The sequence below is a fragment of the Jaculus jaculus genome, chromosome 1 (assembly GCF_020740685.1).
Source record: "Jaculus jaculus isolate mJacJac1 chromosome 1, mJacJac1.mat.Y.cur, whole genome shotgun sequence".
Taxonomy (NCBI): Eukaryota; Metazoa; Chordata; class Mammalia; order Rodentia; family Dipodidae; genus Jaculus; species Jaculus jaculus.
In genome coordinates this window covers 294,672,698-294,695,403 of record NC_059102.1, presented here as the reverse complement: position 1 = coordinate 294,695,403, position 22,706 = coordinate 294,672,698, and the positions used below count along the sequence as shown (strand labels likewise).

The window sequence follows — 22,706 nt, the reverse complement described above, 5'->3', positions numbered from 1 at the left end:
TGATTTGCCTTAAGTGTGCTTGTTCTTTATGATGGGCTTTTTAAAATTGTGCGTAGTGGGCTGGAGAGATGGCTTAGCGGTTAAGTGCTTGCCTGTGAAGCCTAAGGACCCCGGTTCGAGGCTCGGTTCCCCAGGTCCCACGTTAGCCAGATACACAAGGGGGCGCATGTGTCTGGAGTTCGTTTGCAGAGGCTGGAAGCCCTGGTGCGCCCATTCTCTCTCTCTCCCTCTATATGTCTTTCTCTCTGTGTCTGTCGCTCTCAAATAAATAAATAAATAATTTTAAAAAAAAGTTTTAAAATTGTGCGTAGTGAGATCATGTGGCACTTTTCTTTCTGTGTCTGGCTTATTTCACATATACAATGATCTCTAACTCCACCCATGATGTAAATAATAAAATTTCCTTCTTTTAATGGCTGGATAATATCATATTGTGCATATATTTATTTTCTTCATTTGCTGATGGACACTTCTCTTGTTTTCATGTCTTGGCTACTAGAAATAGTGGTTAATGAACATGGAAGTGCAGGTGTCTCTTTAATATACTCTCTGCTTTTTCATTTGAATATCTGTTCAGGAGTGGGATTGGTGAATCATGGGGTGGTTCTAATGTTCATTTTTTAATGAATCTCAAGAGTAGTTTTCATAAGGATTATACTCATTTCCATCTCTACCAGCACTGTGCAAGGTTTTCCTTTTTTCCACATGCTCACCAGCATTTGTTATTATTCAGTCTTTTTTTTTTTTTTTTGAGGTAGGGTCTCACTCTAGTCCAGGCTGACCTGGAATTCACTATGTAGTCTCAGGGTGACCTCGACCTCACAGCAATCCTACCTCTACCTCAAGTTATAGGAGGAAGGGATTTATTGAAGCTTACAGATCCAGGGGAAGTTTCATAACAGAAGAAGCTGGTCCACCTTCACAGAAAAGCCATCAGCACAAGCAAGCACACTTCAGGAACCCCAGACAAAGTGCTAACCCTCTGCATATCTTCAGATTGGAATTCCAAATCCACCCCCACACCTTAGGGTTGGACCCTAAGATCCTCTCACAGTGGCACCTCCTCCAGCTGGAGATCTACATTATAAGCTTAAATTAATCAGTTGAGGGACATCATTCAAACCACCACAGGCCTCTTACTGCTACAAATGAACTCCAGATGCATGTGCTACTTTGTGGATCTAACTTTACATGGGTACTGGGAAATCAAACCCAGGATGGCAGGCTTTGCAGGCAAGTACTTTTTTACCCCTGAGTCATGTTCCCAGCCCTATTTAGTCTTTTTGACCATAGTCATTTTTTTTGTTTTGTTTATTTTTATTTATTTGAGAGCGACAGAGAGAGAAAGAGGCAGAGAAAGAATGGACATGCCAGGGCTTCCAGGCATCGCAAATGAACTCCAGATGCCTGCGTCCCCTTGTGCATTTGGCTAACATGGGTCCTGGAGAATCAAGTCTTGAACCGGGGTCCTCAGGCTTCACAGGCAAGCGCTTAACCGCTAAGCCAACTCTCCAGCCTAACCATAGTCATTCTTACTGGTGGTATGAGGTGGTGTTTTCTGTGTGGTTTGGATTTGTATTTCCTGATGAATAATGGTGGTGAGCAGTTTTTTCATATACCTGTTGGCAATTTGTGTGTCTTCTTTGAAGAAAGGTCTACTTAAGTTTCTTGCCCATTTGTAATTGTGGCTTTCTTGTTTGTTTGGTTTTGCTGACTTTAAGCTCTTATTTATTCTGACATCAACCCCTTGTTAAATGTATAATTTGTACCTGTTTTATCCCAATCCTACAGGTTGTTCTACACTCTCTTGATTGTTTCCTTTGCTGAGCAAAAGTTTTTTAGCTTGATGTTATTTGTCTGTTTGCTGTTGTTTTCTGTGCTTTGGGATCTTGTCCATCAAATTTTGCCCAGTCCAACACCCCTATAAAGTTTTAGGCCATGTACGTCAGCATTTCATACATTTGAGTTGATTTTTGTAGGTGGTCAGAGTTCAAAAGTCTAGTTTAATTTTTCTATGTATGGATGTTCAATTTTCCCAGTACTGTTTATTGAAGTGAGTATCCTTGGCGGAAATGTGTTTTTAGCAACTCTTTTGAAAACCAGTTGGCTGCATATGTGTGGGTTTATTTCCAGGTTCTCCTTTCTGCTTCAAGAACTGGTCAGTTTTGAATAGAACTTAATGTTTTTGTATATTAATAAAAGCTCATGATGTGAGAATCTAATTCTGGCAAGCTTTCTATTTGCACCGGGTTATAGTTATCATTTGGTTTATTAGGACCCAGGTGTGAGTGAAGTTTCAAGATGAATGGGCATAGTTCATAAAGAACAAGTAGAGATCAGTTTGAAAATTACATGCATGTGCTGGGGCAACAGTGGGTTAGAGGGACATAGCAGTTAAGAGGCCACTGGGTTTAAAACACAAAAGGACTTGAAATTGCTATATTTTTGCATGTGTTTTAAACATGGTTTTTTAAGTTTTGAAATATGTTCAGCTTTCAGATCTGGCAGCATTCTCACATTGTGTATTCGTGACTTAATCTTCTGTTTGCTATTGTATCAAAATCAATCTTACCTTTCTTCATCAAACTTCTCTGGGTTGTCTTCCTCTGCTACTACTCTTAGGACTTTGGATATTATGGTGAGTAGGAAAAGGACCTGAGAGGCACGCTCTTGGAAAACAGTGAGGCTTGTAGCAGTGAAGAGACAGTGGGGCATGACAGGGATGTAAGCTTTGCTGGTGGACTTAGGAAAAGCAGGTTAGAGATGACACATTTGGAAGTGGTGCCTCAGATTTCATGCAAGATGTTATATCCCTTCAGATAATTTATAAACTTTCTTCTGTAATACTCTTTTCAGATGTAGACCAGAATTTGTTAGATCGCCTTCAGAGAGTGAATAACACTCTGCATAGCCAAATTAGCCGATTGCAGAATATCCGGAATACCATTGAAGAGACGGGGAACTTGGCCGAACAAGCACGTTCCCGAGTGGAGAGCACAGAGCAGCTGATTGAGATTGCCGCCAGAGAGCTCGAGAAAGCAAAAATCGCTGCTGCCAATGTGGTGAGTGGCTGGGCAGGTCAGGAATGAGGTCCAGTTGTGCGGGTCCTCGCGCCCTTGGATGATTTGCAGCGTGTCTGCTGGTGGCAGTGGTGGGCTTCTTGAGCTCCTCCCTCCTTGCTCTGTGGAGGGGAAAGCCAAGGTGCTCAGAGCTGTTGTGGTACTTACTTTCACTTATCTGTGACAAAGAGAAACAATTTAAGAGGGGAGGGGGTTGTTCAGCACCCAGTTATTTTTTTATTTTTATTAGCATTTTCCATGATTATAAAAAAATATCCCATGGTAATTCCCCCCCACACACACACTTTCCCCTTTGAAATTCCATTCTCCATCATATTACCTCCCCATCACAATCATTGTACTTACATATATACAATATCAACCTATTAAGTACCCTCCTCCCTTCCTTTCTCTTCCCTTTATGTCGCCTTTTTACCTTACTGGCCTCTGCTACTAAGTATTTTCATTCTCACACAGAAGCCTAATCATCTGTAGCTAGGATCCACATATGAGAGAGAACATGTGGCGCTTGGCTTTCTGGGCCTGGGTTACCTCACTTAGTATAATCCTTTCCAGGTCCATCCATTTTTCTGCAGATTTCTTAACTTCATTTTTCTTTAGCGCTGAGTAGAACTCCATTGTATAAATGTGCCACATCTTCATTATCCACTCATCAGTTGAGGGACATCTAGGCTGGTTCCATTTCCCAGCTATTATAAATTGAGCAGCAATAAACATGGTTGAGCACGTACTTCTAAGGAAATGAGATGAGTCCTTCGGATATATGCCTAGGAGTGCTATAGCTGGGTCATATGGTAGATCAATCTTTAGCTATTTTAGGAACCTCCACACTGATTTCCACAATGGCTGGACCAGATTGCATTCCCACCAGCAGTGTAGAAGGGTTCCTCTTTTTCCACATCCCCGCCAACATTTATGATCATTTGTTTTCATGATGGTGGCCAATCTGACAGGAGTGAGATGGAATCTCAATGTAGTTTTAATCTGCATTTCCCTGATGACTAGTGACGTAGAACTTTTTTTTAGATGCTTATATGCCATTCGTATTTCTTCCTTTGAGAATTCAGCACTCAGTTTTAAAGGGTGCAGTTGATTATGGTGGGAAACATGGTGCTAGGACAGCTGGCTGGTGGCCATGGAAGTGTGTTGTGGCTTCTCATGTGGCAGCTGGACCAGGAAAACATGAAGAGGATGGAAGCAGGGCCAGCGTACCTCTCCCAGCTCCCCTTCCCTCAGGGACCCACCTCCTAAAGGTTACACAGCTTCCCAAAACAGAGCCGCCAGCCGGGGACCAGGTGTTCAAACACATCAGTCTGTGGGGGACATTTCACATTGAGCCTGTTGCTGTGGTCAGAAAACAGTAGGGCCTGGATAAAAGCCAACAGATGTCTGGTTATTTCTCTCACTGTTTGTTCTATAGCACTCAGCAGTTGAAACTACCTTGATCCTTTGCCGAAAATAGAGATAATTTGCAATCACTCCCCCCCCACATACACAATGCATGACCCATAATCCCCATGGTGTTGACCTGCATCCTCAACAGGGAAAAGGAGCAGGGAGGAAGGAAAAGATGTTACCAACATGTGCTGTTACATACAAAATATGTCCATATCTAATTTAAAAAAGTTGCTTAAATAAAGAAAAGAAGAACTTGAAGGTCGCTTGTGGCTCCAAGTCACTGAAATACCCCTCCTGGGACCAGTGCTCTTTTGTGATATCCCTGTTGTAAAATAAAATGTGGCAAAATGAACTCTGAAAAAATAAAAAAGTGTTGGTTGGAAGTAAAGCTCTCTGAAAAGAAGAAGCCTTCTTTTTGCTTTCTAACACTAAAATCATTAGTTTTAACACTTGCTTTATGAAATGTAAATAGTGCAGTCATCTGAGAATAAATGCTTTATTTCCTCTTCAGTCAATCACGCAGCCTGAGTTTACAGGAGAACCAAACAACATGACTCTTCTGGCGGAAGAGGCCCGGAAGCTGGCCGAACGGTAAGCTGCAGCCCGGCGTCATGGCTGAGGCGTGGCGCGCCCATGTGCGTGTTGCGTTCATCTCATGGACACTTGTCATTACAAAGTTCTTTCCTTTCTGAAGTGTATCAGCTCTGGGTACTCTCTTCCTTTTACCTTAAAATTGCCATCTTCACTTTCAGTTTTAGCCTCAAGTGGTTTGGAGCAAAATTATACTTTCACAGAAAATCATAGTATTTTTATATTTTTCATGTCAAAGCCTTAAAGTTTTAAGATTTCTATGAAGATAATGGACTTTGATTATTGATTTAAAATTTCTATTTTAGTTTTTCAATGAAAATGTTTGTTATTCTTTTTTTTCCCCCCTTTTATGGGTTTTCAAGGTAGGGTCTCACTCTGGTCCAGGCTGACCTGGAATTTACTCTGTATTCTCAGGGTGGCCTTGAACTCACAGTGATCCTACCTCTGCCTCCCGAATGCTGGGATTAAAGGCGTGCGCCACCACGCCCGGAAAAAATGTTTGTTTTTTAAATCTCAGTAGAAAACGTTTACTAACCTATTACACATTTGAAAATAAGTCAGACTGACGATTTTATTCCTGATTTTTCAGTATGTTTAAATTAATTATAAGATAATGTCTTTAGAGGGCTTTAAATTGCAGAAGTCATCACATTTTAAAAGATTTTAAAGAATAAAATTGCTAGATTATGGGCTCTATAATGGCAGGCATTTTTGTATATTGGGCTCACTGCTGAAGCCCTAGTGTCTGCCACATCATAGATGTTCAACAAAGGTTTCTGAATGCTTTACGGAGCTCATGGGTGTGGGGTACATAACATACCTGAGGCTGACATTTTAGCCACCGAAGCCAAAGCAGTGACATCAGCTTCTTGCTTCAGCATGCGCTGTCTTTCTCTTCTGTGTGCTGTGGAGTGGTGCAATTATTCTGCTGCATGGAACATTCATTCATGGCTTCAAAGCTGGAGCTGCTTACTTGGGAAACAGAACTCTCCCAAGAAAACTAGGTCTTAGGGATAAATTAATTCTAGTGGGCTTCATGCAAGAATTTTGAATTTGTCATGACAAAAAGAGTGCTCACATACTGCAAATGATGACTTACTTGAAATTTTAGAAGTGGAAAACCCTTTAGCAGTTTTAGTCAGCTAAGGTACATTATTTGGCTCAAGTCTCTGTTGACATATTTATTGACATTTGGTCTTGAGTTGCTTTCCCTGCCAATAATTAGGTTGCATAAGAACAGTCTGGGGGCTGGAGAGATGACTTAGTGGTTAAAGCATTTGCTTGCAAAGTCAAAGGACCCAGGTTTGATTCTCCAGGTCCCACATAAGCCAGATGCACACATGGTGGTACATGCATCTGGAGTTCATGTGCAGTGGCTAGAAGTCCTAAAGAACCCATTTTTTCTCTCTCTCTTCTTCCCTCCCTCCATCCCTCTCTTTCTCTAATAAAGAAATAAAAAATTAAAAAAAGAACAGTCTGAATCATCAAGCTGCTTTAAGGCTCTGTGGAAACTGTGTAGACTAGTGGATTGTTAGTAGTGGAAAATGGGCCTAGATTTATGCTAAGGACCAGATACATGATTTCTTGTTAGCATACACAGTTTTATTTATAAACTACTCTTCAATGATTATATTTAAAAGTATTTTTTTCTTTGCTTGTTCTGTTTTTTGTTTTTTTTTTTTTTCAATTTTCTGAGACAAGGTCTCAGTCTGTAGCTCAGGCTGGCTTTGAACTCCTGTTCTTCCTGCCTTAGCTACCTAAGAGCTGCTCCTGCGATTACAGCATGAGCTACCACACATGGCTAAAAACATTTTTTCTAACTAAAATAAACATTTGTTCCTAACAAGGTTTATATCAGTAATTTTCTTGGAAACTACCCTTTTCTCAATCTTATAGAATGGTATTTGTAAACTTAGTCTTACTGAAATGATTGTGAAATTCCAAGTGGGATTTCCTCTTATCTGTAGATCTCTGTCTATAGTAGTATATAATAAGGTAAACATTGGCTTAAATTTTACTTTATTTCCTGTTGGGTGGTCTGTTTCATGGTTGATTTTTCCTCCTACTTGTACAGTCATAAACAAGAAGCTGATGATATTGTACGTGTGGCAAAGACAGCCAATGATACGTCAGCTGAGGCATATAATCTCCTGTTGAGGACGCTGGCAGGAGAAAATCAAACAGCACTTGAGATTGAAGAGCTTAATAGGAAGTAAGTATAATTGCAAAGTAGCCTATAGTTGTTCCGATGCTCTTGTAAGTAGCACCAGTTCAATGAATTAGGTGCTCTGGATTCAGGATGTGCGTTCATGCAGTGAGACTGGGGATTGTGGAGCCACAGAGATTTTCTTTGCTCTGATTACAGTAACTGGAGAAAATGATCACAAGTCTAGCCATAACACTTAAAATTCTATATATATAAATAAAGAACAGAGTAAGTGCTAGGGTAGAGTAAGTAAAGAAAAGATATTTGAGCTACCAATCTTTAAAAAGTTCTGAAATAGCTGGGCGTGGTGGCACACGCCTTTAATCCCAGCACTTGGGAGGCAGAGGTAGGAGGATCGCCATGAGTTTGAGGCCATCCTGAGACTATAGTGAATTCTAGGTCAGCCTGAACTACAGTGAGACCCTACCTCGAAAAACTAAAAAAACAGAAAAAAAGTCTGAAATATGGCTGGAGAGATGGCTTAGCAGTTAAAGCACTTGCCAGCAAAGCCTAAGAACTCATGTTCAAATTTCCGGGTCCTGTGTAAGCCAGACACATAGTGATGCAAGCATGCAATGTTACACATGCACAAGGGGGGCACACATGTCTGGAGTTCATTCACAGTGCTGAAGGCTTTGGCATGCCCACTTTCTCTCTTTGTGTCCCTCTCCCCCTCTTTTTTTTTTCTATCTTTCAAAATAATAAATAAAATAAAGTCTAAAATAAGAAGGTATAAGTAGAATATCCCTAATCTGAATTGTTTGGGATTTTTAATTTCTTCAGATTTTTAAATTCTTGCACATATATAAATATCTTATGGATGAGACCCAAACACAAAATTCATTTATGTTCATGCGCATGTAACCTGAAATTTTATAGTGTTGGTAGTACCTGCACTTTGATGGTAACCTATCAAATAAAATCAGGTGGAATTTTCCTCTTGCAGCATTATGATAAGCTCAGAAAGTTATAGACGGAGTTTCGGATGTGGAATGCCCTCTGATATATGGTAAACTAACTAGAAGTGAAGAGGTGAAATACAAAATGGCTAGATGTCGCTATAAACAAGGAGAGCGTTTGATCTAGCATATTTCCTTTGAGGTTTTGGGAATGTTGTCACAGTGAACGAACCTAGAGCAAGTCTGGTTAACACTCAGATGCTGAAAGCAGCTGTTTTTATGGAATCACATCATTTGCTCCTTAGGTATGAACAAGCCAAGAACATCTCCCAGGATCTGGAGAAGCAGGCTGCCCGAGTCCATGACGAAGCCAAGAGGGCAGGTGACAAAGCTGTAGAGATCTATGCTAGTGTGGCTCAGCTGACCCCCGTGGACTCAGAAGCATTAGAGGTATGTGTGCACAGTGGTCATCGTTGTTCCATCCTAGCACCCATCGCTTGAGTCTGGGAAAGAACCATTCTGATTGCATCACATCTCCCTCCTCATTCCTCCAGCTGACTCACTGGTAATGCTGAGTTCTGTTGTTTTTTTTTTTTGGTTTTCGAGGTAGGGTCTCACTGTAGGTCAGGCTGACCTGGAACTTACTATGTAGTCTCAGGGTGGCCTCGAACTCATGGCAATCCTCCTACCTCTGCCTCCCAAGTGCTGGGATTAAAGGCGTGTGCCACCACGCCTGGCTTTCTGAGTTCTGTTTTAATTCCACAAATAGAATTACCAAGATAAAGAATTGTGTGAGTTATATATTAAATTTTTAAAAAGATTATTTTAGTTATGACTAATCACTCCTATGTCTTTATATAATTTATATTTGAATTACTTAAAGCATAGTACAGTAGACCTCTTCCTCCTATGCACTGTCTAGTGGAGACTTAAGGAGCATGAAGAGAGAGAATTTGAAATAACTATGTCAAGATGCTCTAGGGCAGATAGAACATTTAGGAATTCATAGTATTCTATTTTGTAGCTATAGTCTAACCACGGTCCTCACAAAGAGCTCTGTATAAATGTATTTTTTTACATTTAACTTCAATTTACTGTTTCACTTTCTATATCTGACATGTGAACTTGATATTGTAAAGGTTTAGGTCTTTTCAGAGACCTACAGATGGTCTGACTCCACATATATGAAATGTGACCCATGATGGCAGTCATCAGAACAGTGGCAGCTTCAGGGAGGAAGAGATGGGGTGGGCAGTTACTTGAGGGCTGTAGAGAGGGCTTAGTGGTTAGACACTTGCCTATGAAGCCCAAGAACCCAGGTTCAATTCCTCAGAACCCACGAAAGCAAGATGCACATGGTGACACATGTGTCTGGAGTTCATTTGCAGTGGCTAGAGGCCCTGGTGCTCCCATTCTCTCATTTTCTCTCTCACTGTCTCTCTGCCTGTCTCTCTCCCAAATAATATTTTTTTTTTAAAAAGAAAGTTATTTGAAAGGGATACAAGGGAATTGCTTGTGGTGATGGGAATAGTCTGTATCTTAAATGAGGTATGGGCTAGGTAGATTGTCCAGAACTCCTCAGACTTCAGACAGATGCTGAGATATTCACTAAAATACACTTCAGTTTTTAAAAGGGAGCTTATTATCAAAATATATTACCTACATGTATGAAAATTGTCAGGAATTTTTTTTAAGTCTTTAGGCTGCAGAGGTGATGGTTCGGTTGTTAAGAATGCATACTGTGCAAGCACGAGGGCCTGATTCACCCTGAGTTCACATCCCCAGCACTCACGTAAATAGCTGGGCATGGCCACACACCTGTAGCCTCCGTCCTGTCCAGAGCAGAGACTGGAGAGTCCCTGGGGTTCGTTGCTCAGCCTGAACAAGAATGGAAGCTTCAGGTTCTGGAAACGACGACAAAGATGATCAAGGGACACCGACACCTGCTCTTGCTTCCTCACACCCGTGTGTACGTGCGCACACGCACACTCACGCAGTAAAGGAAAACGTCTTGACCTGTGCTCTCCTTTAAAACTATTAATTGAGCACTAAATTCACCAAGTTCTTAAACTACTTTTCCCTTCATTTTGCTTCATTTGAAATGTAATAGCCTTATGCATTTTTTCACAGAATGAAGCGAATAAAATCAAGAAGGAAGCTGCAGATCTGGACCGTCTCATTGACCAGAAGTTGAAGGATTATGAAGACCTCAGAGAAGACATGAGAGGGAAGGAACATGAAGTCAAGAACCTTCTGGAGAAAGGAATAGCTGAACAGCAGGTAGATTTGATATGTGGATGGCTTCATTTCTTCTTTTTTTTTAAAATTTTTTTGTTTTTATTTATTTATTTGATAGCAACAGCCAGAGAGAGGAAGAGGCAGAGAGAGAGAAAGAGAGAGAATGGGCACGCCGGGTCATCTAGCCTCTGCAAACAAACTCCAGATGCGTGTGCCCCTTGTGCATCTAGCTAACGTGGGTCCTGGGGAATCGAGCCTTGAACCGGGGTCCTTAGGCTTCACAGGCAAGCGTGTAACCGCTAAGCCATCTCTCCAGCCCTGGCTTCATTTCTTGAAGAGTGTGTTTCAGCAACCCATGTTTCGAGTGTCGCCACAGTTGCAGAGGCAGCAAAACCTAGTGTTCTCCTTGAGGGCCTTCATCTGATGCCAGGGACCGGCATCACATGCCTCAGAGTTGTAGCTCTGAGGCCCCTTATCTGTTGAGAGAGGGAAGGGTTGACCTTGGAGGGGTTGTCCTCTGACGTGCCATGCCTTTGCAGACTGCTGACCAACTCCTAGCCCGAGCTGATGCTGCAAAGGCTCTTGCTGAAGACGCTGCTAAGAAGGGGCGCAATACTTTACAAGAAGCTAACGATATCCTCAACAACCTGAAAGGTACGAGGAGCGTCAGCAGCACCAGAGTGTGAGCTGCCTTCACCAGGGCGGTTTCCCGTGTTTTCCTTTTTGTTTTTAGCTTGATGTTCTCTGACCATTATAGTGCTTAAAAAAAAATCCCATACACTTTTCCTTGATTTAATAGTTAACCATGACCTTTGAACCACACTCAGTTCATCCATAACACCCTAATTTTTTATGCAGAGGTTTCATAAACTCAAATCTGACTGTTCATATCTTTTACCTCTGCATTCTTCACTTGGAAAATCAAGAAAAGGTGGAGTGGGAGATTCTCGCATTTTACTTCTGTCCCAGGACCTGCCTACATAGTTGACTAGTGCAGGCAAATGGAGGTTGTCTTCTGTTTCTCTGCTACTGACATCTAATTCTTTGCTTTTTCTTTCTTCACCCTAGATAGAAATGTGCCCAGTTCACTGAGAAGCTCTGATTCACCTCTGATAAAAATAGCAATAGGTTCTATAAGTGAAGAGTTTATAGGATACTAGCTGAAAGTATGTGCTCGATTTCCACAGGTCTGGGTTTGAATCCCTGCCCCACAAGTTAGCCTCTTTACTCATCAGTTTTTCCCATTTATAAAAATGGTTCAGTGTCTGCATCAAGCCTTAAACCCAGTGCTGGACACCCAGTGGACACTAAAGAAGCAGTGGCGCTCAGTACTGGTAGTGACCACGCACTCAGTGCCCTGCACAGAAACTTCTCTTTCCAGGAACATGTGCATTTGAGTGATAGCTCCTGGGAAATCTTGTGTGTCACGATGTGTGTGCTTTGCTCTTCCAAGCTTGAAGCTCATGCTGGTTTGCATTCTCTTTTACACTTATTTTATTATGCATAAGACAGTCAGTTTTATGAAAAAATACCCCTTTGGCTAGTTGGCAGTTCAGTTCAAACACATACTTTAAACTCCTTCTAGATTTTGATAGACGTGTGAATGACAACAAGACAGCTGCAGAGGAAGCGCTAAGGAGGATCCCCGCCATCAGCCACACCATAGCTGAAGCCAATGAAAAGACCCGGGAGGCGCAGCTGGCTCTTGGCAACGCAGCCGCCGATGCCACAGAGGCCAAGAACAAGGCCCACGAGGCCGAGAGGATCGCCAGTGCTGTCCAGAAGGTGAGCACTTTCTCAAAACAGTCCTTGCCTTCATGGTTTTCCTGTCACGCTCTAAACCCCCAAGGCCTCTCAGTTTTTCCTCAGCTCCAGTGACACTGTCTTGAGCCATCCTTGTCTTTTTTTTACATACATATTAAAGTATGCAGTGACTGAGAATTAGCCTAAGGACTGTACAATGTCTATCTTAATGTGATGTTTGAATTGTCAGGAGGGCAGTGGCTTCAGAGTGCTTCAGAGCCTCTACCCACAAAAAGCAGACACTTTCTGAACCTGGACAAGTGACAGTTTTCAGTCCTGTGAAGAGCACTGTGTTCACACAACTTGCAAACCTCTCATGAGCATATTGACCTACTGTGTAGACTTCCTGTCACTGCTGCTGCAGGGGTTTTTACACTCATCTTAGAGAGTAATTTTTTTCATTTATTGACTATTTAGTTATCTTTTCCATTTTTGACATTTCATACATTTATATATATTGTATCCCCGAACTACTCTCTCTTCCTCCTTAAAGGTTAGTCTGTTTTATTTTCAAGAGACATTGGTGATTATTTTTTAATTAGGTGGCTGAGAATCATAGAAAAGTTTAGTTTCTTTAAAAGAGTTGGCTTTTGGATGAGTTACAGTTTGTAAAATGCTCCTGTTTCAGGAGGTGCTCTTGTTGTACAACATGGTGACCCTCCAGAAATGACCAGGCTAGCTTTGACTTTGAAATGCATCCAGGTGAAAGGCTAGTCAATGAAATATGGTGGAAATGCACACAAGTTGTCCGTGTGACCTCAGCTACAAATGCCAGTGGTAGAGTAAGACATTCCAAAGACTAAAGGGAAAACACAGGGTTGGAGAGATGGCTTAGTGGTTAAGGCACTTGCCTGCAAAGCCACAGAACCCAGATTTAATTCCCCAGGACCCATGTACGCCAGATGCACAAGGTGGCTCATGCATCTGGAGTTCGTTTACAGTGGGTGGAGGCCCTGGCGTGCCCTCTCTTTCTCTCTCTCTAACTCTCTCTTGCCTCCTTTCTCCCTCTTCCTTTCTCAAATATTTTTTAAAAAATAGTTGTAAAGATAAGAAAATGCAAATGCTTATAATATGTAAAATACTGTTATATTAGGTAATATTTTAAAAATTAGAACCCAAGTAAATGATGTTATAAGTCATGAGATACTACAAATCAATGTATGATTTTTTCTAGATGTTATTTTGACCCATTTTTACAAATTATAAAAGGATTACAAATATATTTGAGAAAAAGGAAAGTTTTTTAAAGATTTATTTATTTATTTATGGGAGATAGAGGAAGGAAGAGGCAGATAGAGAATGGATGGACACATCAGGACCATCAGCTACTGAAAACAAACTCCAGACATATGCGTCACCTTGTGTATCTGGCTTGTGTGGGTACTAGTAATTGAACCTGGGTTCTTAGGCTTTACAGGCAAGCGCCTTAGCCGCAAAGCTATCTCTCCAGCCCTAAAAAAAAGGGAAAGTTTTGTTTTGATTTTTTTTTATTAACAACTTTAATGACTTGGTTATTATTATTATTATTTTTGTGTGTGCCTAGAATGCTACCAGCACCAAAGCAGATGCTGAAAGGACTTTCGCAGAAGTTACAGGTCTGGATAATGAGGTGAACAGCATGCTGAGGCAGCTGGAGGAAGCAGAAAGTGAGCTGAAAAGAAAACAAAATGATGCCGACCAGGACATGATGATGGCGGGGATGGTAAGAGAAGGCTTGCACTGGCTCATGGGTCATGGTAAAGACCCCAGTCTGTTGAAAAGAGTCTTTTTCATATGACCTTGTGTTTTTCTTTGTTTTCTTGACAGAAATTGGGTTTGTAGCTTACATAGAAAATAAAGAATCTGAATTTTCTGCCCTGTATGGCTATGGCACAATAGTCACATCCCTGTTCTGTTCTCCATTAAAAGAAGAATGTTGTTCCCTTTCACCTTTGAGGCTTTAGATACAGATAGTGTATTTGTGTTTTGAATGGATAATCCATTGGCATAAAATTGAAAAGGAATAGAGAAAATACAATGAAAAGCAAATTTCTTTTCTAGTTCTACTTCCTAGCGGTGAAGGCCAATTTCAGATGTTTAAAACTATTTATTTATTTATTTATTAGAATAGGCATGCCAAGGGCTTCTTGCTGCTGTAAATGAACTCGAACTGCTTGCATCACTTTGTGTATCTGGCTTTGTGGGGATACTGGGGAATTAAACCCTGGCCAGCAGTCTTTGCAAGCAAGTGCCTTTAACTGCTAAGCCATTTTCCCCAGCCCCAGTTTCATGTTTATAAAAAAAATTTGAAGGTAGTGTTCTCTATCACTCCACCAAAGCATGCTACCCTTACACCTGGTTTAAGATTTTATGTCCTGTGACTATAATCACACCACTTATAAGATTGATGTGTGATTATATAGTAGTACAAGGAAGAACTAGAGTCTATTTTTCTGTTCTATGCATTAAAAAGAACTTAATGGAGGGATAATGACAATATTCTTTCTAGTTCCCCGTAGCAGTCACAGGTTTGATATACAGGAACTAATATAAAAGGGGAGCTTTTCACTGTGTATCATTGGGCAGAAACACAAGGCCTAGGGAAATAATACCTTGATGCGCCCCTGTGCAAATATTAAGTATACAAACACCTAATTTTTCTAATTAGCTAATTTTTAACATAGTGCATATTTTTAGCATATTGCATTTTCCATCATTTTATATTATTATGTTCCCTCTCCCACCACTATTCTGCTGAGGGCCGTCCTCAGAGGGGTTGTCAGTATTCATGTGGGAGGACAATGCCTCAGGATACTCTCTGACATCCTGTGGCTCTTATAATCTTTCTGCAATGTGCCCTGTGCCTTGGAGGGCATGTTATAAGTCTACTTTGGTGTTGAGTTCTCAGCAGCTTCTGATTTTCTGCTTTGATTAGTTTTAAGTCTTCTCAGTGTCTGCCACCATCTCCCTGGAGGAGATTTTCAAGCCAGGAGTAAGTGCAGCACTCATAATTAACCCACTGCTTCTTTGTGATGTTTACTGGGCCATGGCAGCTGTGGTCGATATGGCTTGGCTTGTGCTAGGCAGTTGGCTTTCTGTTCATAACCTATTGATTGGTCTTAGGTTTCCCTGGTATTTGCTGCCATCTAAAGAAGAAGATCCTTTAACCAAGAATGAGAGCAGCATGGATCAAAAGAGAATAAGCATAGACATTTATAAGACTTTTTATGGGCATATTCTTTCCTTTGAGGCAAAGGACAGTGAGAGCTTCCCTCTAGGGTCTTTGACTTTGCAAGCCATAGGCTTCTCATTTGGTTCCCAGTACCAGGTATGAATTCCCTCCCACTGAATGGGTCTCATGTCCAGTTAATTGCCCTTGTAGCCTGTGTACCAGTGCTGCACAGATATGTACATCTTGCCAGGCTGCTTGATTTTGTAGCTTGTAGGATCCCCCAGTAACTCACATAGCATTTCCCAGCACTATGAGGGCTAGAGAGCAGAGAGCTGACTTCCATCCCAGTTCTAGCATGATCTCTTCATGTCCTGTGACTGCAACCTGCAAACACCTAATAGTATAAACTTTTTAGATTGTCGTAATAGATGGGAACTCAAGTGGAAATTCAAATGAAATAAAAATAAATATTCCTCTGATGTGCCAAGAGCCTGTAGGCTTCAGTTTTGATAGAAATATTATGTTGAGAAAATAAAGTACATATTCTTCATGAGTTCCAAAAAACAAAGGATATGGATTAAGCTAAAAGGATAGAAAGAAAATCCATCTTTTGTTAATTTTTGTTATAACTCGTAGGAAACAAACCACCCCCTCATACACTGTCCCATTGTACATGTATATTTATATCAATTTTGAAAGTCCAGCATTCAGCCAGTATTATCTGAGTCTGTCACGTATGGTTTTCAATTAAAAGGGTGACAGTTTGGGATTTTCCTAAAAGAGGAACTCTGAAGGCCGTGGGTTAAATGAAGTCAGGTCGGTTGTAATGGCCACAGCAGCATCGTGTCCCTCTCCCGGAGCACTTGCAGGAAAGCCTGTTCAGGCTTAGTAGGAACAGCTGCAATTCTAACCAAGATTAATCATGTACTTGTGAAAGACTTTTTTTTTCTTTTTGTTTTCAATTTTTCACTTTGTTTTGATTCCCCAAATGTTTGACTTGTCTCAGCCCCAAAACTAGGAAAAATAATTATATGGTAGGAGCTCAAAGCCACTCATTTTTATCTTGACTAGATTTATTTGTGAGAGCATCTGTTTTCTGATGTTTAGATGCTTCCTCTTCCACTGCCATTTCCTGTGACTCATGCTCGTTATTTGTTCAGGTCTCACGGAACTTTCCCAAACATATTTACCTTTCGTTGACTTCGCAAATGTCCATTGTGTTAAGAGAAAGGACAGGTTGTGGCTATGTGATTGTAGGTTGAGAGGGAATTTACAGAAAAGGTTCACTTGTTTGTAGAAATTTTCCAAGGATAAGACATACCTAATAATCACATCCCTAATGTTCTTATTTTAGTTCTAACATATAGTTTGTATACATGAAAAACGTATCTGCTTGATTGACCTTGTCATGTATATATCTCCACGAATTCCTGAATGGGAAAGTGAGAGGAGATGGTTTTGATTTTCTGACCACGTAGGTAATGAAGGGTGTGGGGCACGGTAGCACACACCCATGATCCTAGCACTCAGATGGCAGAGGCAGGACGATCTCTGTTTCAAGCCTTATCTGGGCTAGATAGAAAAATCATTTCAAACAATTAAACCAAAGCTGGGTGTGGTGATGTACACAAGGCCTCTAATCCCAGGAGGACCAAGAGTTCAAGGGTACCCTCAGTCATATCCAGTTAGAGGCCATACTGAGATATGGGAGACCCTATCTAAAATAGAAACGGGTTGTGTGGGCTGAGCTACAGCTCAGTGGGTAAAGCGCTTGCTGGGCAAATGTGACAACCTGAGTGACAACCCACATGAAGGTGTATGCGGCTCCTATGATGAGGTGGGAGGCTCATAGCCAGTGAGCCTGGTGAATGGAGCCATGAACAAGAAACGCTGCTTCAAGATGAAAAATGAGGACCAACACGAGATTGTTCCTGAGCTGTGCGCACGCGCGCACACACACACACACACACACACACACACACACACACACAGCATAGGCATACTGACTACCGTGCATGACTATGCTTCACAGTGAAATAGCAGCACCCTTAACTTGAAGATAAGACCCCAAGGACTTTTAGTTAGAGACTATAGCTTCTTGGCTTAGAAAAGGGGAACACATTTGATAATTAAGTTTGTTGGCTCACTGGGGAGGGGGGATATTTAAAGAAGTGGAAACATACAGTCAGAGAATGTCTGTTGCTCACCCTTTCCCCTGCAGGCTTCACAGGCTGCTCAGGAAGCCAATCTCAATGCCAGAAAAGCCAAAAACTCTGTTAACAGCCTCCTCAACCAGATTAATGTCCTCTTGGAGCAGCTAGGTAAGTAGCCAGAGAGCTGTTTTAGTCAGGGCTCTGAATCCTTTCTACTGTTCTTAGAACCTGATATCATCAGCTCAGAACTAGATTAATACATGAATCCCTCTAAAATCATCCTTTAAACAATTTGCTTCCCATTTAGCTCTTATTTTAAAATGCAGTATGTGTCTTGTGTGATAGAACAGCTTGTGCTGTTACAATATTGACGTATTAGTCAGCTCTAGAGTGAAAACTGAATTACAAATTTTAAGTATAGTAATTGGACAAGGACTTTAGTACACATTGCATGGACCCTACCCTGAATAGAACATCTAAGGCCTTGACTATTTTGAAGATGTACTGCCAGCTAAATGGGCTTACCCATGGCCCAGGTTCATGATGCAATTAAACCTTCATCCTGTTGACAGAATCTCTTTAAGGCATTTAAAAAGAAAGATTGAATGGTAGAATAAAAGATTATTTTCACTGACCATAACTTCATTGCCTATAAATCTTTTCATTTGCCAACTGAAGGACAGTTTGATGGGGTGAAAACTTTTAAACCAAAAGAAAGAAAAACCTTAATTTTCCAAGGAAATAGAAGCATATTGAATCCTCCTGTTAGTCTGCTGTGGTATGGAGCAGGCCTCATTGTAGGACACATGGGCGTCTATAACCAGATGGCCTGTGAGGTGCTAATTCTCTAGGCAAGACTGCTTGCAGTGAGTTATCGCATTTGAATTTGCTTATCTTTAAGGATTGGAGTATTTTTATCTCGTGGATTTTTTTCCTTGGGGGAGGTATTTGTCTCAGATATTAAGAATAATAAATCATGTTGGATTCACAATTAATATAAGCTAGAAGAGAAGATTTTTTTATGGAAAGGGAGAGCTAGACTTTAAATTTTAGACTGGGCTTTGAATTCTTGCCTTGTTGGCTATAAGTTATGCAAATGTGGGCTTAGTACATAGCATGTGACAATTGCAGAGGTGAACTGATCTTACCAGGATTTAACCAAGTGCAATATTCATGAAGTTTGTGCCTGTTTTTATTTATTATAGAGTAGCTTCTTTCAAGGGAATCTCTGTCTCCCTACTTTTGAAATGAAATTTAGCCAGGCGTGGTGGCGCACACCTTTAATCCCAGTACTCGGGAGGCAGAGGTAGGAGGATCTCCGAGAGTTCGAGGCCACTCTGAGACTGCTTAGCGAATTCCAGGTCAGCCTGAGCCAGAGTGAGACCCTACCTTGAAACCCCCCCCCCAAAAAAAAAAAAAAAAGAAATGAAACTTATTTCAGCACTTCAACTTTTATTGTTAAAGGTCCTGCTATGTCTTAACTCCACAAACAGGCAGTAACCCCAAATCCACTTCATCTTGTCTGAAATCTAAGAACTGAGGCTTTAGGCTTGTAGCTTGGACATTTTTTTGTGTTGTGTGGCACACGGATTGGTAAGATACACATAAACCTTAAAAGGGTATTAAATGTTACCAAACGACCTTCAGAACCAAAATGTGAAGCTTAAGGTCCAAGACATAGTAGCTATGCTCTCAGAAAACAGATGGTATGACCGCTTTCTCCAAAGAAAGAAGCTGGCCTAGCAGTAATACTCCGACCTATCCCCGCTAGGTTGGAGTGCTGTTTGTGCTTGGTCAGCACTGTTTATGCCCTTGAGCACAACCCCTTCAGGTCGGGGTCACCTTTGCATCACGGGATTAGTTTATCAAAAGACAAGGGGGAGTCCTGTGAAGTAGCGTTTCGGTTCTGACTGACTGACAATTCTGTGCACTTCCCAACCCTCCAGGGCAGCTGGACACAGTGGACCTGAATAAGCTAAACGAGATTGAAGGTACCCTAAACCGAGCCAAAGATGAAATGAAGGTCAGCGATCTCGACAGGAAGGTGTCTGACCTGGAAAACGAAGCCAGGAAGCAGGAGGCTGCCATCATGGACTATAACCGAGATATTGAGGAAATCATGAAGGACATTCACAACCTGGAGGACATCAAGAAAACTCTACCGTCCGGCTGCTTCAACACCCCGTCCATTGAGAAGCCCTAGTGACAGAAGGGCTGGAAGGCAGTAACCCCTAACAGGGGAGCACTTGTGAGGCCACAGCGTGCCTTGACACAAAGATTACATTTTTCAGACCCCCACTTCTCTGCTGCTCTCCATCACTGTCCTTTTGAACCAAAAAAAAAAAAAAAAAAAAAAAAAAAATAGTCACAGAGTTAAAGAGAAGCAAATTAAACATCCTGAACCAGGAACAAAGGGTTTCACCTAATAAAATCTCTCTTCTCTTGCCACCTTACCTGAGCTTTCCCTCCCTCGTTTGCTGGAGGACATGGCATCCTCCAGTGGCCCAAACACATCATATGACCCTCTCTGGCATCGACACCAGCAGAACCTCCTCAGTCTCAGCACTGTTGTTTCTATGAAGGAAATGTTTGGCTCCTGGTCAATGGGTAGCATTGAGATGGCCTATGTACCCAGTCTGTGGATAAGGAGAATGCATCTGCATCTTCTGCCCTCCAGCTTCCAAGCAAAAGGAAAGTAACACCCTGTACGAGAGGTACTTACTGGTCGTTTCAAACGTTAGTAGCCACCCATCAGTCATGCTGGCTGTGTGGAGTAGGACGCCGAGCCGTCCCTGAGTAAGGATGCGGCAACTTCTGAGGCCCCAGGAGCATGTGGCTGAAAGAGGCTGACGTTCTTTTCTATCAGTACTTATATCTAGGAAGATAAACTTTGTCCAAACCCTTAGGCAGCTGATAAGTCTGAATGGGCAGCTTGTACTCACCACTAGACCAGCAGACATCTTTTGACTTTCTTACAGATGGGCTGTATACAGCAGAAACAGGGATAGGATAACCACTAAAGATTTTTCAAAGCTCATTTTTAGCGCTTCATTAGTATGTTAGTCTTAGAAGTAGTGTTAAGATGTCTGTCAGAGAACAGTTGATCCCTAAGATCCTGACCAACAAATGGACCTTCTTGTCCCAGCCTTCTAGAAAAGGCATGAAGCTGAGATGTGACATGGAGTGTCAGGATCTCCTATGTGCATTTTTCCCCTCTGCTGGAGAGAGATGAAAGTTTGACCCTTAGCTCCAGTTTTCTTCTGATGTTTCCTTTTTTTTTTTCTTTTCTGGAACTTCCTCAAAATACATTATTGTTTGCCAGATCCTGGTGGCAAATGCTTGCACTCAGTATTTCACACAGCTGCCAACACCATCTAGTTCCTGCACTTTGTGATTCAACCCACTCTTAAGGCTTTCCTCGACATGGAGACGGAAGGACCTTATGTGGAGTTCCCTAGTGGGCTTCTCAACCTTTGATCCTCAGCTCTGTGGTTTTCGTTTAAGACCACAGTGACATTTCCCTGCCACACACCCCTTCCTCCTACCAACTTGCCTATGAGATTCACATATAGCCTTTAACACTATGCAATTTTGTACTTTGCGCAAAGGGGGAAAGAAACTATTATCTGACACACTGGTGCTATTAATTATTTCAAATTTATATTTTTGTGTGAATGGGGTTTTTTGTTTATCATGATTATAGAGTAAGGAATTTATGTAAATATGCCTGGTCCTCTTTCTAGAATGGCACTGCACTGTCTGTCCTCTACTTTGCTCATTTTTTTTCTCTCACCCAGCCCGCACAGTGTACCCATATACCTCCTTCCCTTTCAGCTAGAAGTTTTGGATTGTGCCTGTTCCCCAGAACTTTGCTCTGACTGCCTCGTGTTTGCAGCATCCCCACTCTCTGACCTTCATATCACCCTGCTTTCCTCTGAAGCCAGACTGAAGAGGTAACTCGGCCCTCTTCACTATAGCCTGGCAGCCCAGGCTGTGGCTGTGACGCGACATTGTCCTTCATACTTGCCCGAGAGCACAGGGCCAGGCTGGCCTTAGGAAAACTTGCTGACGCGGATCTTCCAACGCTTTCTAGAAACATTCTCTGTGGCATACAGTTCCTTGCACTGGATGCTCAGCTTGTAAGGAGTGAGTGCATGAAGACTGAGTGCCTTAAGGCATTTGCCTAGGTGGCGGGGTAGAGAGGACCAGAGCCCAGCTCCTGCTCCCCTTTCCTGTTTCCCTCTCCCTGGGCGCACAGAGGGTACCACAAAAGCTTGGCTCGGCACCCTGAAGCTTCCGCTCTTGCTACTACTCCCTGACCGCTGCTTCCCTTGCAGGAGTCGTGGCTCTTCCTTGCCAGGTTCTCGCCTCAGTGCTGACCAGCTGATTCCTCTTACTAAGTGGCCACCATCTAGATACACATCCTGGTCACAGTTGCAGGAACAGGGGCTACAAATAGCCTGCCGAGGTCACTGGGGTCAGGTTAACTTCAAGTCCCGGGTCACGGCAGGGCTTGTGCTTGGGTTTGTTGGGTTTTTCTTCTCCATCTACGTGGTATATTTTTAAAAACAGAATTTTATTTTTAAAGTGAAACTTACCAGACAATATCATATCTACACTCCTGCAGTATAGCCATTATCTTATTGTATAGTCCAGTTGTCTGTATTTTATGTAACAAGTGGCAGGATGGCTGCTGCAGAATGCTGGGTGTCACAGGGAATCTGTTCTGTTACTTTTCCCCCTGGAATTTTGCCCTTTGATTCAGACTGTGGCCCTTTTAAATGTGCCTTCACCCCAGCTGTTTGCCTTGATCTCTGTGGTCTGCTCTCCAGGGTGGCTGATAAAGCGCAACACTTGGCATTTTTTTTATGTTTAAAAAAAAACAGTATTTTATTTATAATAAAATCTGAATATTTGTAACCCTTTATATTTGGCGTGGCCTGAGTGTGGTCTTGGGGACATGTTTTACAAGGGGTAATGAATAGAAACTTGCTCATAGTAGCTTTAGGCAGTTGTTTTTCTTGAACAATCCAGTGATGTTTCTTGTTTGTTTACAGGTAAGTGCTGGGGACTGAAGCTAGGTTCCACCACATTAGGCAAGCGTTCTTCCACTGAGCTATAAAAATCTCTAGCCCTTAAAAATAAAAAATAAGCTGGGCATGGTGGCACATGCCTTTAATCCTAGTC

General features: G+C 41.8%; 1 protein-coding gene across 1 annotated transcript in view; it reads left to right on the top strand.

Annotated features, from left to right (window-relative positions):
* The window catches only part of Lamc1 (laminin subunit gamma 1), a 140,940-nt gene extending 118,494 nt beyond the window's left edge, over positions 1–22,446 (top strand). The window contains exons 19-28 of the mRNA XM_004658724.2: positions 2,857–3,062; positions 4,990–5,069; positions 7,144–7,281; positions 8,480–8,624; positions 10,305–10,454; positions 10,952–11,066; positions 11,998–12,197; positions 13,759–13,917; positions 17,588–17,687; positions 19,466–22,446. Of these exons, the coding sequence (XP_004658781.1) occupies positions 2,857–3,062; positions 4,990–5,069; positions 7,144–7,281; positions 8,480–8,624; positions 10,305–10,454; positions 10,952–11,066; positions 11,998–12,197; positions 13,759–13,917; positions 17,588–17,687; positions 19,466–19,722 (1,550 nt within the window). The 3' untranslated portion in view covers positions 19,723–22,446. The remainder of the gene's footprint in view (positions 1–2,856; positions 3,063–4,989; positions 5,070–7,143; positions 7,282–8,479; positions 8,625–10,304; positions 10,455–10,951; positions 11,067–11,997; positions 12,198–13,758; positions 13,918–17,587; positions 17,688–19,465) is intronic.
* The last annotated feature ends 260 nt before the right edge of the window (positions 22,447–22,706 follow it).